Genomic DNA, 12,194 nt, shown 5'->3' with positions numbered 1-12,194 from the left:
TTCTCCTCCATGCCCCTGCTCCCCAAAGCAACTTCTGTGCACTCCCGGATGCTGATGGATCTGAAGCTAAGCAATTTGATCCACAAAGTAGATTGAAAACTCCACAATGGGAGAAATGTTCCACACTGAGTGCAGATGACCAGAATTAACCTGTGAGAGTTCTGGTGACCAGGATTTCAGAGAAGCTATGGTGAAAGGGAAGGAAACCTTCTTTGCTTCCTGTACAGTCACAGCATACAACTAAAAAAAAAAATTTTTTGTCATAACCAATGCAACTGAGTCTCTGACTTCCACCAGCTGTCCTCTGGCTCCCAGGCATCTTCCCTCCCACTTCCGCTGTCACATGCCCTCTGTATTCCACTGTGACTTGCAAGCAGGGGAAGAGGGACTGGAGAGTTTAATATCAGGTAGAGTAATGTTTTGGCTGCACAATGTTCTTCCTTAGAGCTGTCTGGAACCAGACCGATTAGTTTCGTTAGTCACTAAGGCCAACCTTTCACATCAGTTCCTATCCCTGGATGGAGGAGCTGGCTGTGCCAAGAAAATGAAGGAGGCAGAGATTGGTTCACGACAAAGAAGTAACCTCTCCCCTTGCCACCTGCATCCCAACTCAAAAAAAAAAAGCTCCAATGCTATCCTCAGAATAATGCCATAACACTACTGATAATTGGTGACAGTGCTTCCACACAAGCGCTGCTAGTATTTCTGCAGGTTATAAAATTGGGGAGGTGAAAAATATGCTAGGAAATAAAGAAGAAGGAGGAGGAAACCCCTGCTTTTCAGTCTCTGATAATGTTGCCCCCAAAATGTGTGAGGAAAAGCAACATCTCCTTAAAGGAGACAGTTTTAAAGGGACGCAGTCAGGCTAATGTTCACATGGCAGGCATACTCTTGTTACAAGTTTGCTGTAAATGAGTGCAATCGAGAACGTTTATTTTCCACGTTGTTTGCCTTGTGCAATTGACAGGACTCTGGAGAGTCAGTATCAGTAGCTGTGGTTGGTAGAGGCCCCGCAAAAGGGGACTTGCTGGTGAGAGCAGAAGCAAAGTGCAAGTGGAGGTGAAGGGGCAGCAGGCTGGAATGTGCACAGAGAGCAAGAAGGGGGCAGGAAAATGCTTTAGTGGTTCGGCTCCTGCACCCTTCTAAACATCAGCTGGGGAGTAGAGCCCTCTGCCCTTCTTTAAAAATCCAGGAGACGATATTTAAAGGGCACTCCATCAGAAATGTCAATTTTTTTTACAGCTGTCAGTTAGAAACAAATCAAGTTGGCAGTGTCCCTTTAAGCAAGGAAATGAACATCTGGGCCTCTTTTATAAAGAGAGACTCCCTCCATGTGGAAGTCCCTTGAAGCAATTCCCTAGTATATTCTCTTCACCGGTTAGAGTCACTGTAAAGCCTAAAGAATAACAAAAACCTAGCGCTTATATAGCACTTTTCATCAGTAGATCTCAAAGCACTTTACCACTATCCCCATGTTAAACTGAAGTGTTAAACGGATTCCTCTCTCTGCCTTAGGATCAGAATTCACTTATGCCCTGGCTGCCATGAACTTCTGTATAAACTGTTCAGAGCGCTTCTTCACCTGGTCACTGTGGTGTCCCAACAACAGAAGTCACACTTTGCCAAATGGAATGTATCCAGTGAGAATAGGGTGACCAGATGTCCCGATTTTATAGGGACAGTCCCAATATTTGGGGCTTTTTTTTCATATGGGCTCCTATTACCCCATACCCTGTCCTGATTTTTCACACTTGCTATCTGGTCACCCTAAGTGAAAAGCAGCCAAAACCTGTAGCCCAAACATGATATTCTCCTAAACACACTCTGCTGTCATGCTAGAGGGACTTAGGTTTACCAGACTTGGAACAAAAAGTCAGGCCTCTTACTTTCTGAGCAAGCACAAGACCACATCTACCAAACTCCCTTCTCTCTCTCTCATTACAAGTCAGCAACAGCTGCCAGAGCCACATTTCTCACTGTAAATTCCCCCCATGGAGTTTAATACAAGCCAGCTGTGAGTGATTTCCTGGCCATGTGATTCCTTCAGGCCAGACTAGCCTTTCTCCCCTCCCCCATTCTTTCAAGAGCTGAATGCTAGTAAAACTGAAATGACGTTATGTACACAGCTTGTTATGGCGAGCTTCCCCATCCCCTGACATGCACAAACACTTCCAAAGCCAGAACAGATGAGTAACCAATGTCCCGCAGCGTGCTCTGCATAGCCCCGTGAAACTGACCGCACGCCCCGCCCACCTCTCCTTCCAGCACTTGGAGGAGTTCTCTGGCCAAACCTTCTTGGAAGTCGTCCGTGAAGGAACTTTCAGCAGAGTCACTAGTATCATTTGAATGGGAAAAGCATGAACTATCCCAGCTCCTTAGGGTATGTCTGTACTGCAGTCAGGAGATGTGATTTCAGCACTGTAGGCATCTAGATAGATCAAAGCTAGCTGGAGTAACAATAGCAGTGTAGCTGCGGCAGCATGGCATGGCTGGTCGCTCGCGCATGTGCTCCAGGTCCTGGATGGCGTTGCATGCAGAAGGCTAGCCCATGCCACTGCCCGTCTGCCACAGTTACCCTGCTCTTGTTACTGAAGCTGGTTTTGATCCAGCTAGAAAAAGGCAACTCGAGTATGTCTACTCCATGTACCATCAACCTCCCAATTGCAGTGTAGACATACTCGCAATCTAGTCCCTCTCCACCATCCTCTTGGGTCAGTCTGGCCTTTTGAGGCCCTGTCCTGAGCAGGACCAGTATGGTACTATAGTATTTTATCCTGGTTTCTGCTGAGTATTTAGTCTGTTTTCTCTGAACAGTTCATTACATGTGCATTGATACCCTTTTCCCCCGCAGCCTTGTCCTTCGCTGAGGTGTATGCCGACTGTCAGAAAGAGAAGATGTTGTTAATTAAAAGAGTGTCATTGGGCTGGGAGGAATTAAACATCAGAACAAGCAGTGCCTTCAATACTGTAACTCTGTTCTTTAAAGAAAGCAAAGTTGCACAGTTAGCCACTTCTGTGTGTCCTATGCACAGCAGCTACTGGAGGCAGTGGGAAACTGCCCCTTGTTATGTGACAAAGGAATAGCTTTCAGTAATCCTCACCCATTGCATGTGTCTTTAGACCAGGAAATAGAGATTGGGGACAAGAGTTTTGAAAATGACTAGTGACTGTGGGCACCCAACTTGAGACACCTGAAAGGGGCCTGATTTTCAGCAAGTGCTCAGTGCTCACCCTCTGCCTTGCCTCTACTGCTGTGTGCTTTGTGTTGTCTTCTAGCACCTTGTCGAAGTGTTGCCATGCCATGGTGGCTCTCCTCTACCCCTTCACCTGGCAGCACACCTATATCCCTGTGTTGCCGCCTTCCATGATTGACATTGTGTGCTCACCAACCCCTTTCCTGATTGGCCTGCTCACCAGCTCACTGCCTCGCCTCAAGGAGCTACCAGTGGAAGAGGTGAGCCATGAACTCAGATGAAATTGTTGTTTTTAAAAGCCGCAGGCGTTGGCTGCACTGTCTTCTCACCCAGAAGGGTTTGCTTCTTAGATTGTGTCACTGTTTTAAGACAAGGTGGCATTATAATTACCTGTGGCTGCAGAAATACAGCTATCCCAGTTGTCAGTGAACTGCATCATGAATAGAACCTGTAACCTTTGGCTCCAAGACACACAGGCTGCTACCTAGTGAGCAGGGACTTTGCTGCAGTTGGTAGGGGGAACTGACATAATGACCTTCATTTTTCCTTCCTGTCCCACAGGGAGTTGGGAGAAGGGCTCCAGTGGTGATTTTGCTGGTGGAGTTTATTATTACAAGTTTTATTATAGTTGTAGTGCTGGCAGGACAGTGCATGCGGAGAGTCAATTGCTGAGTCTGTCATGTATGAATTGTTCTTTTTAGAGATTGTCCAGGGCCTGGGACGGTTGTAGTTAGTACAGACATCTGTCTGACTGGCTGTATCAATCTGTTGTTTCTTGTTTTATACTTATCCCTAGCTTCTGCTTGCCAGTAGCTGGGAATGAGCAACAGGGGATGGATCACTTGATGATTACCTGTTCTCTTCATTCTCTCTGGGGCACCTGGCACTGGCACTTTCGGAAGAGACAGGATACTGGGCTAGATGGACCCTTGGTTTGACCCAGTATGGCTGTTCTTATGTTCTTATGTAAATTACAAGCTCTTTGGAGCAGGGACTGTGTTTTAGTTCTGTTTGTATAGCACCTAGCACAATGTGATCTGGTCTGTGACTAGGGCTTCTAGATGCTCCCACATTACAAATAAATAATAATTATAGCAGGCCTGTAAATAAATGACTAACTGAACAGGACTGATGAGTGGTGTGCAAGGGCAAACACACACACAATGTGACAGGTCATAACATTTTTCAGTCATGCATCCAAAGTGTTCCTAGACTCCAGTGCAGGAAAAGCCTTTGGGGAGGCTACAACCTTCTGCCCATTAGTGGCACTGATGGTAGTGAGGTGTTAAGGGAAATAATCTTTTAAAGACAAGCTTAGATCAGACACCCTGTTTTCCTCCCCACTTCACATCTGCTCTATAACTACCAACACTGTTCATTCAGATCTAATCTTTGCAGTCATACTAAACAATTACTTCCAATATTCCTGTGGCAATGAGTTCCACAGATTACATATGATGTGTTAAAAAAAATTTAAAGTTGCATTGCTTTGTTTTATGTGACAGAGTAAATACTAAGTAGGAGTTCATGATAAATCCCCATATTATTTTGGTCACTCACTCATCATTAGCTGTGTAAAAGGATCTGTGGCTTCTTTGTAAAGCTTTTTGCTGAGACAATAGAGCTGATTATGTTCTAGTCTAAGGGTTTGGAATGTGTGGAGGAGAGGCGAAGGCAGGAGGGTTTGGGGCCGCCAGCTTCTTTCAGTTCAAGCTGTCATTTTGTGGCTTGTGGCGAAGTGGTCAGAAAACCACAGCAGGAGCCCTGCTGTTGACCAGTGTTTTATATCTCCTGCTGCTGCTGTGGTTCTGTGAGAGGGGAGGAGTTTCCTGGAGAGCCAGGAAGGCTTGGGATAATCTCTGGTAACAGGAAATAACAATTCCCCATTCTCTCATTGGTAGGTCCTTGTGGTTGACCTTGTTAATAACCGGTTCCTCAGACAGGTGAGTAGAGCTGTCCCATATGGGGCTTTTTTCTCCCACTTCCTCCATCTCCTTGCCTTGACCTGTATTTGCTTATTCTGCTTGGCTGGCTGAGCCAGGAGCACCTGCCTTGACCCAGGCTGGGAGGTAGGATTTGATGGCAGGTGTTGTTTAATAGTAATGTCGCAGTGCTTTGTGCTTAGGTAGCACCTTAAAGAATCTCAGATCACTTTACAAACATTAAAACCTCCATAATCCATGCGAAGTAGAGAAGCATTAGCCCCTTTTAACAGATGGGAAACTGAGACACAAGGCCTGCAGAAGTGTGTTATCCAAAGTCACAGAGCGAGTCACAGGCAAAGCTGGGAATAGACCCGAGTCTCGACACTCTCCTTTGCTCTAAGCACTGTCCACACTGCCTTGTAGGGTAATATCTGCACTTGCCAGTGAAGAATGGTTTTAGTCGATCTTTCAGTTTCTGTCTTCATCGGTCCCTCTCCTGTTCCTCTCTGTCTAGTCCTTGCATTACCAGACCATAGTGGGAAGACAATAAATGGGAATCTGGCCATCAGTTTGCAGACAAATACGCCTCTTCTGATTCCCATTGACCTGGAGCAGAGGAGCATGAATTTTGGGGTGTCCTGGAACATATTCCTAGACCTGGAAGCCAGGGATTGATTATCAGGTGGTTTTGTTTGTTTTCTAACCAGAATCCAACTCCTTTGAATCACAACCACAACCCACAGAATTCAGGCTAGGGCAGGAAATCAATCATCTGGTTAAGTCATTGGACTGGTCCAGGAGCGCTGGGGTCAACTCCCATCTCTGCCACAGACTCCTTGTGAGACCTTGGGCAAGTTTCTTAGAGTCTCGGGGCCACAGTTCCCCATCTGTAAGTGGGGATAATAGCACTGCCCTCCCTCACAGGGGTGATATGAGGACAACGGCTGTTTCTTATCTTTCAGTACAGTTTTTGTATGTGAGCTGCTCTGGCTATAGAGCCCTCTTGCAGTGGGCTTAGAGCGTGGCAACCTCCTCCCTTCTGACTCCCAACTCTGTTACTGCCCAATCCATCTGTGGTGTCTCTGTGCCTCTCCCGCTGCTCCCTGCATGTCACGGTATGGGGCTGGGAGGGGGGTGGGGGTGAAAATCACTTAGCCATATGTAGATCTTAACCTAGCCTCTGCGCCTGCCTAGCTGCTTGCTGGCATTGTTTGGCTGACTCCTGCTCCTGATATTATCAGAGCAACACCTTACCTCCAGCAAGGCAGTGGGGTCAGAGCTGGGCGACATGATCTCAGATCAAACAGCTGAAACGAAAGGTTACAAATCTGTCCAATGTGAGGTGGTAGCTAGGGGTGAGACACCCACTTTGGTGCTTGTAGAAGGGATGGACAGTCCTGAACAGAAGGCACTAGATAAGCACAGAGTATTGTTGTTATTGCTGTCCCGGTCTCATAACAGATAACTGTCCATGCCCTTGGCCCATCTCTCCCTGACTCCACGCAAGCTAGCTGAGGAGAAATGCAGGTCCTGGAGCCAGCACAAGCCCCACCCTGAGAAGGGCCCTGAGTGTGTGCTTGTGTTTTCTAGATGGAGGATGAGGACTCCATCCTGCCTCGGAAGCTGCAGGCGGCGCTAGAGCACATCCTGGAGCAGAGGAATGAGCTGGCTAGCGACAAGGAGGAGAGCTCTCTGAGTGGCAGACACGGTACAGCCTGCAGCCTGTTTGCTCGTTTTCATTGGGTGGGCCCAGCAGCCCTTCAGTCACTTTCCCAAAAGGGGCGGTTTACGTCCCCTGGCCCAGGTTTGAATGGAAGATGCAGTTCAATGGCTAGAATTAGCTGAGGCTTTGCTAAACTCTCCAGCGGGCTGGTGACCTTTGCTATGTGACTGACTCCCGTGGGGTCTCCTTCAGCCTCGGCCCCATCTGTCCTGCCTACACACACACACCTTATCCACAGCCAGACTCCTTCTAGCCAAGGAGGTCGCTTTGGTATCAGTCCTGGGAGTGAAGCCTTCCCCTCCAGCCGGGCAGAGCCCGCGCCCTCCACAGCACCCCCATCCTGGACAGGGGTGAATCAGCAAAGTGAGATAAGGCCTCCTGCTTAGCCGCTGGACTCAAACAGCATTTGGAGTGGAGGTTGATGGAGAGGCCACACTAAGGTTCTGCACCTTGTGCATGTGCCATGCTGGATCACCTGCCAGGGGCCTGCAACCTACATAGTGCCCCTGGGGGCAGTGGTAGCCCACTCCCAGCCTTTTAGTGGAAAGTACATGTTGAGGTGTTCTCGCTCCACAACTGCTTCTCAGTCTCAGACCTGTGCAGGGGCACAGTTCCTAAAGAGGCCAGCAGGGCTGGTAAAGTGGTATGGAACCAAAGCCGGGAATGCAACTTCAAAGTAAACCAGGGTGTGACCCTTCCCGCCCAGTGCATCCTCGCAGTTCCACCTCCAGCACCACCATCACCTCATGGCTTTCTCTGCTTCTCCCCCACCTCTTCCTTAGAGTCCAGCCCCTTGAACGAAGTGGTATCTGAAGCCTTTGTTCGTTTCTTCGTGGAGATCATGGGCCACTACTCCCTGTTCCTGACCCCCAGTGAGCGAGAGGAGCGGACCCTACAGCGGGAGGCCTTCCGCAAGTCTGTCTCCTCCAAGAGCCTTCGACGCTTCCTGGAGGTCTTTATGGAAACCCAGATGTTTGGGGGATTCATTCAGGAACGGGAGCTGCGGAAACAGGGGGTCAAAGGTTAGAGGCTCTTCTTATTCCAGCTAGGCTTGTGGAATCTTTGTCATCAGTCCCCTGGGAGTGGTGGATGAGCATCCAGCTTCGTCCCCTGGAGCAGCACTGACTGTAACTCTAGGGTGAGACCATGATGACCATGTGTATTTGAAAGATTGCAGTGATCCCATCCTTCTCTGAGAGAGGTGTGGCCTGAGTATAGACCCAGGCACCAATAACTCCTGGGTTCCATTCCTAGCCTCTATCTCTGGTCTTGGAAAAGTCACTTAAATTCTCTCTGCCTCAGTTTCCTTATCTGTAAAGCTGGGGGAACTATTACTTACATCACAGGAGTCTTGTGAGGCTTAGTTCATGTTTGCAAAGTGTTCTGAAGTGATGAATTTATTAATGAATGCTGGGAAATAGTAGCAGTTTAGAGTGCTTCTCTTAGCTTGTGAGCACCTTCTCACGATGTGTTAAGCAGCATAACTAGTTTCTGTCACATGTGGTTCCTCTTCTGTTCTATGTTGAGTTTTTGTCACGGATGCTACAGAACTAGCATTAGCTCCAGCGTATTGATGTATAATGTATTTACTGTCGTAATGCCTCCTTCTGGGGATAGACATTTGAGAGAAGGGTGTCGAGGAGCTCTTAACTACTGTCCCGTGGCCTCTAAGGTTCCACTGATTTGAGGGGCCTGTCTCATCCAAACGGCTGGTCAGTGCTGGTTGAGCAAGCTCCTCAAAAGATCTAATGACCGGTGGACACTGGAAACAGCAGAGAGATCAAAGAGCTTTTCCTAGATGGTGAAAATGTGGCCCCCAAATGTTAATTCCTCAAATGGCCTTACATTCTAATCTCAGCTCGCTCCCTGTCAGAGAGATCAAGAGAATTCTCTTGAAAAGATTCCTCCATTCCCTCCATGAAGCAAAGATGTTCAGTCTGGCTAGTCGTGCCTGCATGAGGAAGCAGTGTGGCCTAGTGGATAGAGTACTAGACTGTGGCTCTGGAGACCAGGTCTGCCAGTGGCCTGCTGGGTAACCTGGGGCAAGTCAATGTCTGCTCTGTGAGCTGCAATTTCCTCCTCTGTTAAAATGGAGATAGTGATATTCATCTCCTTAGTAAAGTGCTTCTAGCTCTACTAATGAAGAGATAGGTATTATTGTTATATATTTGGAACCAAAAGGATTGTGGATCTTTTTTGCTGCAGGTCTGTTTGAGGTACGTGCCCAAGAGTACCTGGAAACGCTCCCCAGTGGGGAGCAGAGTGGAGTTAATAAATTCCTGAAAGGACTCGGTAAGATGCAAGAGCAAACCATTGTCTTTTCACGGTGGTTGTGCTGCATGTTTCTCTTAACACCAGCTCAGTGATTTGGCAACAAAGATGCTATTTTAGGTAGCTCCACTCTCCCGAGGGTTGAATCTGCTTTTCCCTTGGGTCTTCAGTCAGTGGTCAGGGTTGGGCCACATATTAATGCACATGTATGTCAGTGACCCTGGGAGCTGCATTGCCAAGGCAGGGGTGAGGTGTGTGTGTAAAGTTTGGACCCTTAGCTCATTACCTGACTCCCAAAGGAGGAAGGCTGGTCTTGTGGGCTAAGCACTGGGATGGACTGGATCCCCACATGGGCAAGTCAGCTAATCCCCCTGTGCTTCAGCCTCTCTGCTGAGGCAAGGTGAGGAGATTACCTCCCAGCAGGGGTATGAAGATAAATCTATTAACAGCTGTAGGGCAGGCCATGTAAGTAGCTAGGGGGACAGAGAGAAAGAGGGCTGGAAGTCCTTTGAAAGCACAACTTTTAACTTCTGCCTAAGGGGGAAGGAGGGAGAAGGCTGTATCTTGTGTCCCGTTCAAATCGCCATTGTCCGGCTGACACATGCAGTGCTATTGTGCCTAGTGCAAGCAGGAGCCAATTCCTTCCTTGGGGGGAGGGAGGGAGGGAGAACTTGCTCTTGAACAAGACCCAGCGTTGCTGGGGTGGGGAAGGGGTGATTCCAAGGCAGCAGCTCCCCCTCAGTCCTTACTCCAGTTGGCTCTGGGGGTGAGAGATGGAGCTCAGACTTTCTCCACTGTATATGTTGCTATGTAACGTCTGTTTTCCTCACTTCATCTCCATCAGGTAGCAAAATGAAATTCCTCCACAAGAAATAAGAGGCACGAGCGCCATCATTCCATGGAATAGAAGGAGTTTACAATTCAGCAGAAACAAAATGAACTGTTACCCACCATTCCCACTTAGCCTGCTCCCAAGGGGGTGACAGCCCTGGATGCTGAGCTCTGGAGGCAGAAAGGCCAGGGATTGCTCTTGTGTGAAAGTGGCCCCATGAGATGAACTGATGGTGGTAGAGCAGCCTGGAGAGGTCTCTGGACTCCTACAGTAACATGCACTGGACCAAGCACTCTAAACTCTGCAGTAGCATTTTGCAGACCTCCAAATGGATTTGATTTCTTAGTTATTATACTTTTTGTTCTATTTATATTGGAGTTAGGAAAAATATTAACCATTGACACATGCCCTGCCTCCTTTCTGAGTGGCACTGCTGGATGTGATAATGGAGACTGGGGAGAAAGGGTCGTGTTACCCAGGACTGAGAACGTAGGAGGACAGAAGAAGGGGAGAAATAGAGGAAACATATGAAAATAAGTCTTGACAAAAATGAGGACTCTGAGGACTGCAGGGATGCTGACGGACATGGGCAGGGTGTGCTTACAAATGAGGAAAGGAGTTGGAGGGGGAACCACTAAACCTACTGAGAACTTGATATGCCAGCCAACTAATCGACCGCTATGCTCTGCAAGGCAGCTGTGTCACAGGCCTTGTGGAGAGGCCTTTCCTTGTATTGTCTAAGTTGAGAACCTTACACAATGTAATTAAAAGTGAGTGGCATAAAAAGAAAATGAGTTGGGAATTATTGCTGAGAATTATAGATTTTTTTTTAACCCGCTGCTTCATTTATAGATTTTTTTAGCCTTCTAGGCAGACTGCAAAGAGCTACAAAAGGATCTTACAAAACTGGGTGACTGAGCAACAAAATGGCTGATGAAATTTAACGTTGAGAAATGCAAAGTAAGGCACATTGGAAAACATACTCCCAACTCTACATATACAATGATGGGGTATAAATTAGCTGTTATCACTCAAGCAGGGCCGGCCTTACCCATACGCAAAATATGCAGCTGCATAGGGCACCAAGTTTCCTGGTGCTCTGCGCAGCTGCATGCTGCTTCAGCCCCTGCTCTGCCTCTTCCCTAGGGCCCCTGCCTCTGCTCTGCCCCGCCCCTGGCCCACCTCTTCCTGCCTCATCCCAGCCCCACCCCCGCTCCACGCCTTCCCCAAAGTCCCCACCCCTGCTCTGCCCCAGCCCCACCCTCACTCCCCTGAAGACTCCAGACGCGGACAGGCCTGCACTCACTGGTAAGTAGAGGTAGAGTGACCTGGCCCCAGCCTGCTCCGTTCCCCTGGCTCCCAGCCACACTGCCAGTGAGTGCTGGGGGGCAGTTTCCCCCTGCACCTCAAGCCTGGGAGTCACTGCACTTCCCTCACAAAGTGGCCAGCACCCCCCCCCCCCGCCACACCCCAGTGGAGGCCTGGGACCAGCCCCATCCGCCCCGGAGGCCTGGGGCGGAGCCCCTCACAGCGCCCCCTGAAAAGGCCTGGGGCCCCACATAGCCCCCTCTGCAGGGGGGCAGGGGGGACTGTGTAGGGCACCAAAATAGTTGGGAATGTTGGGAAGCATCAAGAAAGGAATAGCTAATAAAACTGAAAATATCATGTTGCCTCTGTATAAATCCATGGTACTCCCACATTTTGAATACTGCATGCAGATGTGGTCGCCCCATCTAAAAAAAGATATATTGGAATAGGAAAAGGGTCAGAAAAGGGCAACAAAAATGATTAGGGTATAGATCGGCTTCCGTATAAAGAGAGATTAATAAGACTGGGACTTTTCAGCTTGGAAAAGAGGTGACTAAGGGGGGATATGGTAGAGGTCTATAAAATCATGAGTGGTACAGAGAAAGTAAATAAGGAAGTGTTATTTACTCCTCATAATACAAGAACAAGAGGCCACCAAATGAAATTCATAGGTAGCAGGTTTAAAACAAACATAAGGAAGTATTTTTTCACGCAACACACTGTCAACCTCTGGAACTCCTTGCCAGAAGGTGTTGTGAAGGCCAATACTATAACAGAGTTCAAAAGGGAGCTAGATAGATTCATGGAGGATAGATCCATCAATGGCTATTAGCCAGGATGGGCAGGAATGGTGTCCATTATCTCTGTTTGCCAGAAGCTGGGATTGGGTGACAGGGCATGGATCACTTGATGATAATCTGTCTGTTCATTCCCTTTGGGGC

General features: G+C 48.3%; 1 protein-coding gene across 2 annotated transcripts in view; it reads left to right on the top strand.

Annotated features, from left to right (window-relative positions):
- The window catches only part of DENND2A (DENN domain containing 2A), an 87,275-nt gene extending 76,556 nt beyond the window's left edge, over nucleotides 1–10,719 (top strand). For both annotated transcript variants that reach the window (XM_050918103.1, XM_050918113.1), the window contains exons 15-20: nucleotides 3,277–3,454; nucleotides 5,096–5,137; nucleotides 6,710–6,827; nucleotides 7,625–7,864; nucleotides 9,048–9,134; nucleotides 9,958–10,719. In XM_050918103.1, the coding sequence (XP_050774060.1) occupies nucleotides 3,277–3,454; nucleotides 5,096–5,137; nucleotides 6,710–6,827; nucleotides 7,625–7,864; nucleotides 9,048–9,134; nucleotides 9,958–9,989 (697 nt within the window). In that variant the 3' untranslated portion in view covers nucleotides 9,990–10,719. The remainder of the gene's footprint in view (nucleotides 1–3,276; nucleotides 3,455–5,095; nucleotides 5,138–6,709; nucleotides 6,828–7,624; nucleotides 7,865–9,047; nucleotides 9,135–9,957) is intronic.
- Nucleotides 10,720–12,194: the final 1,475 nt, after the last annotated feature.

The sequence above is a fragment of the Gopherus flavomarginatus genome, chromosome 1 (genome assembly GCF_025201925.1).
Source record: "Gopherus flavomarginatus isolate rGopFla2 chromosome 1, rGopFla2.mat.asm, whole genome shotgun sequence".
In the NCBI taxonomy this organism is placed as follows: domain Eukaryota; kingdom Metazoa; phylum Chordata; order Testudines; family Testudinidae; genus Gopherus; species Gopherus flavomarginatus.
Note: the sequence above shows the minus strand (reverse complement) of the source record. Positions and strands in the feature narration are given on the sequence as shown.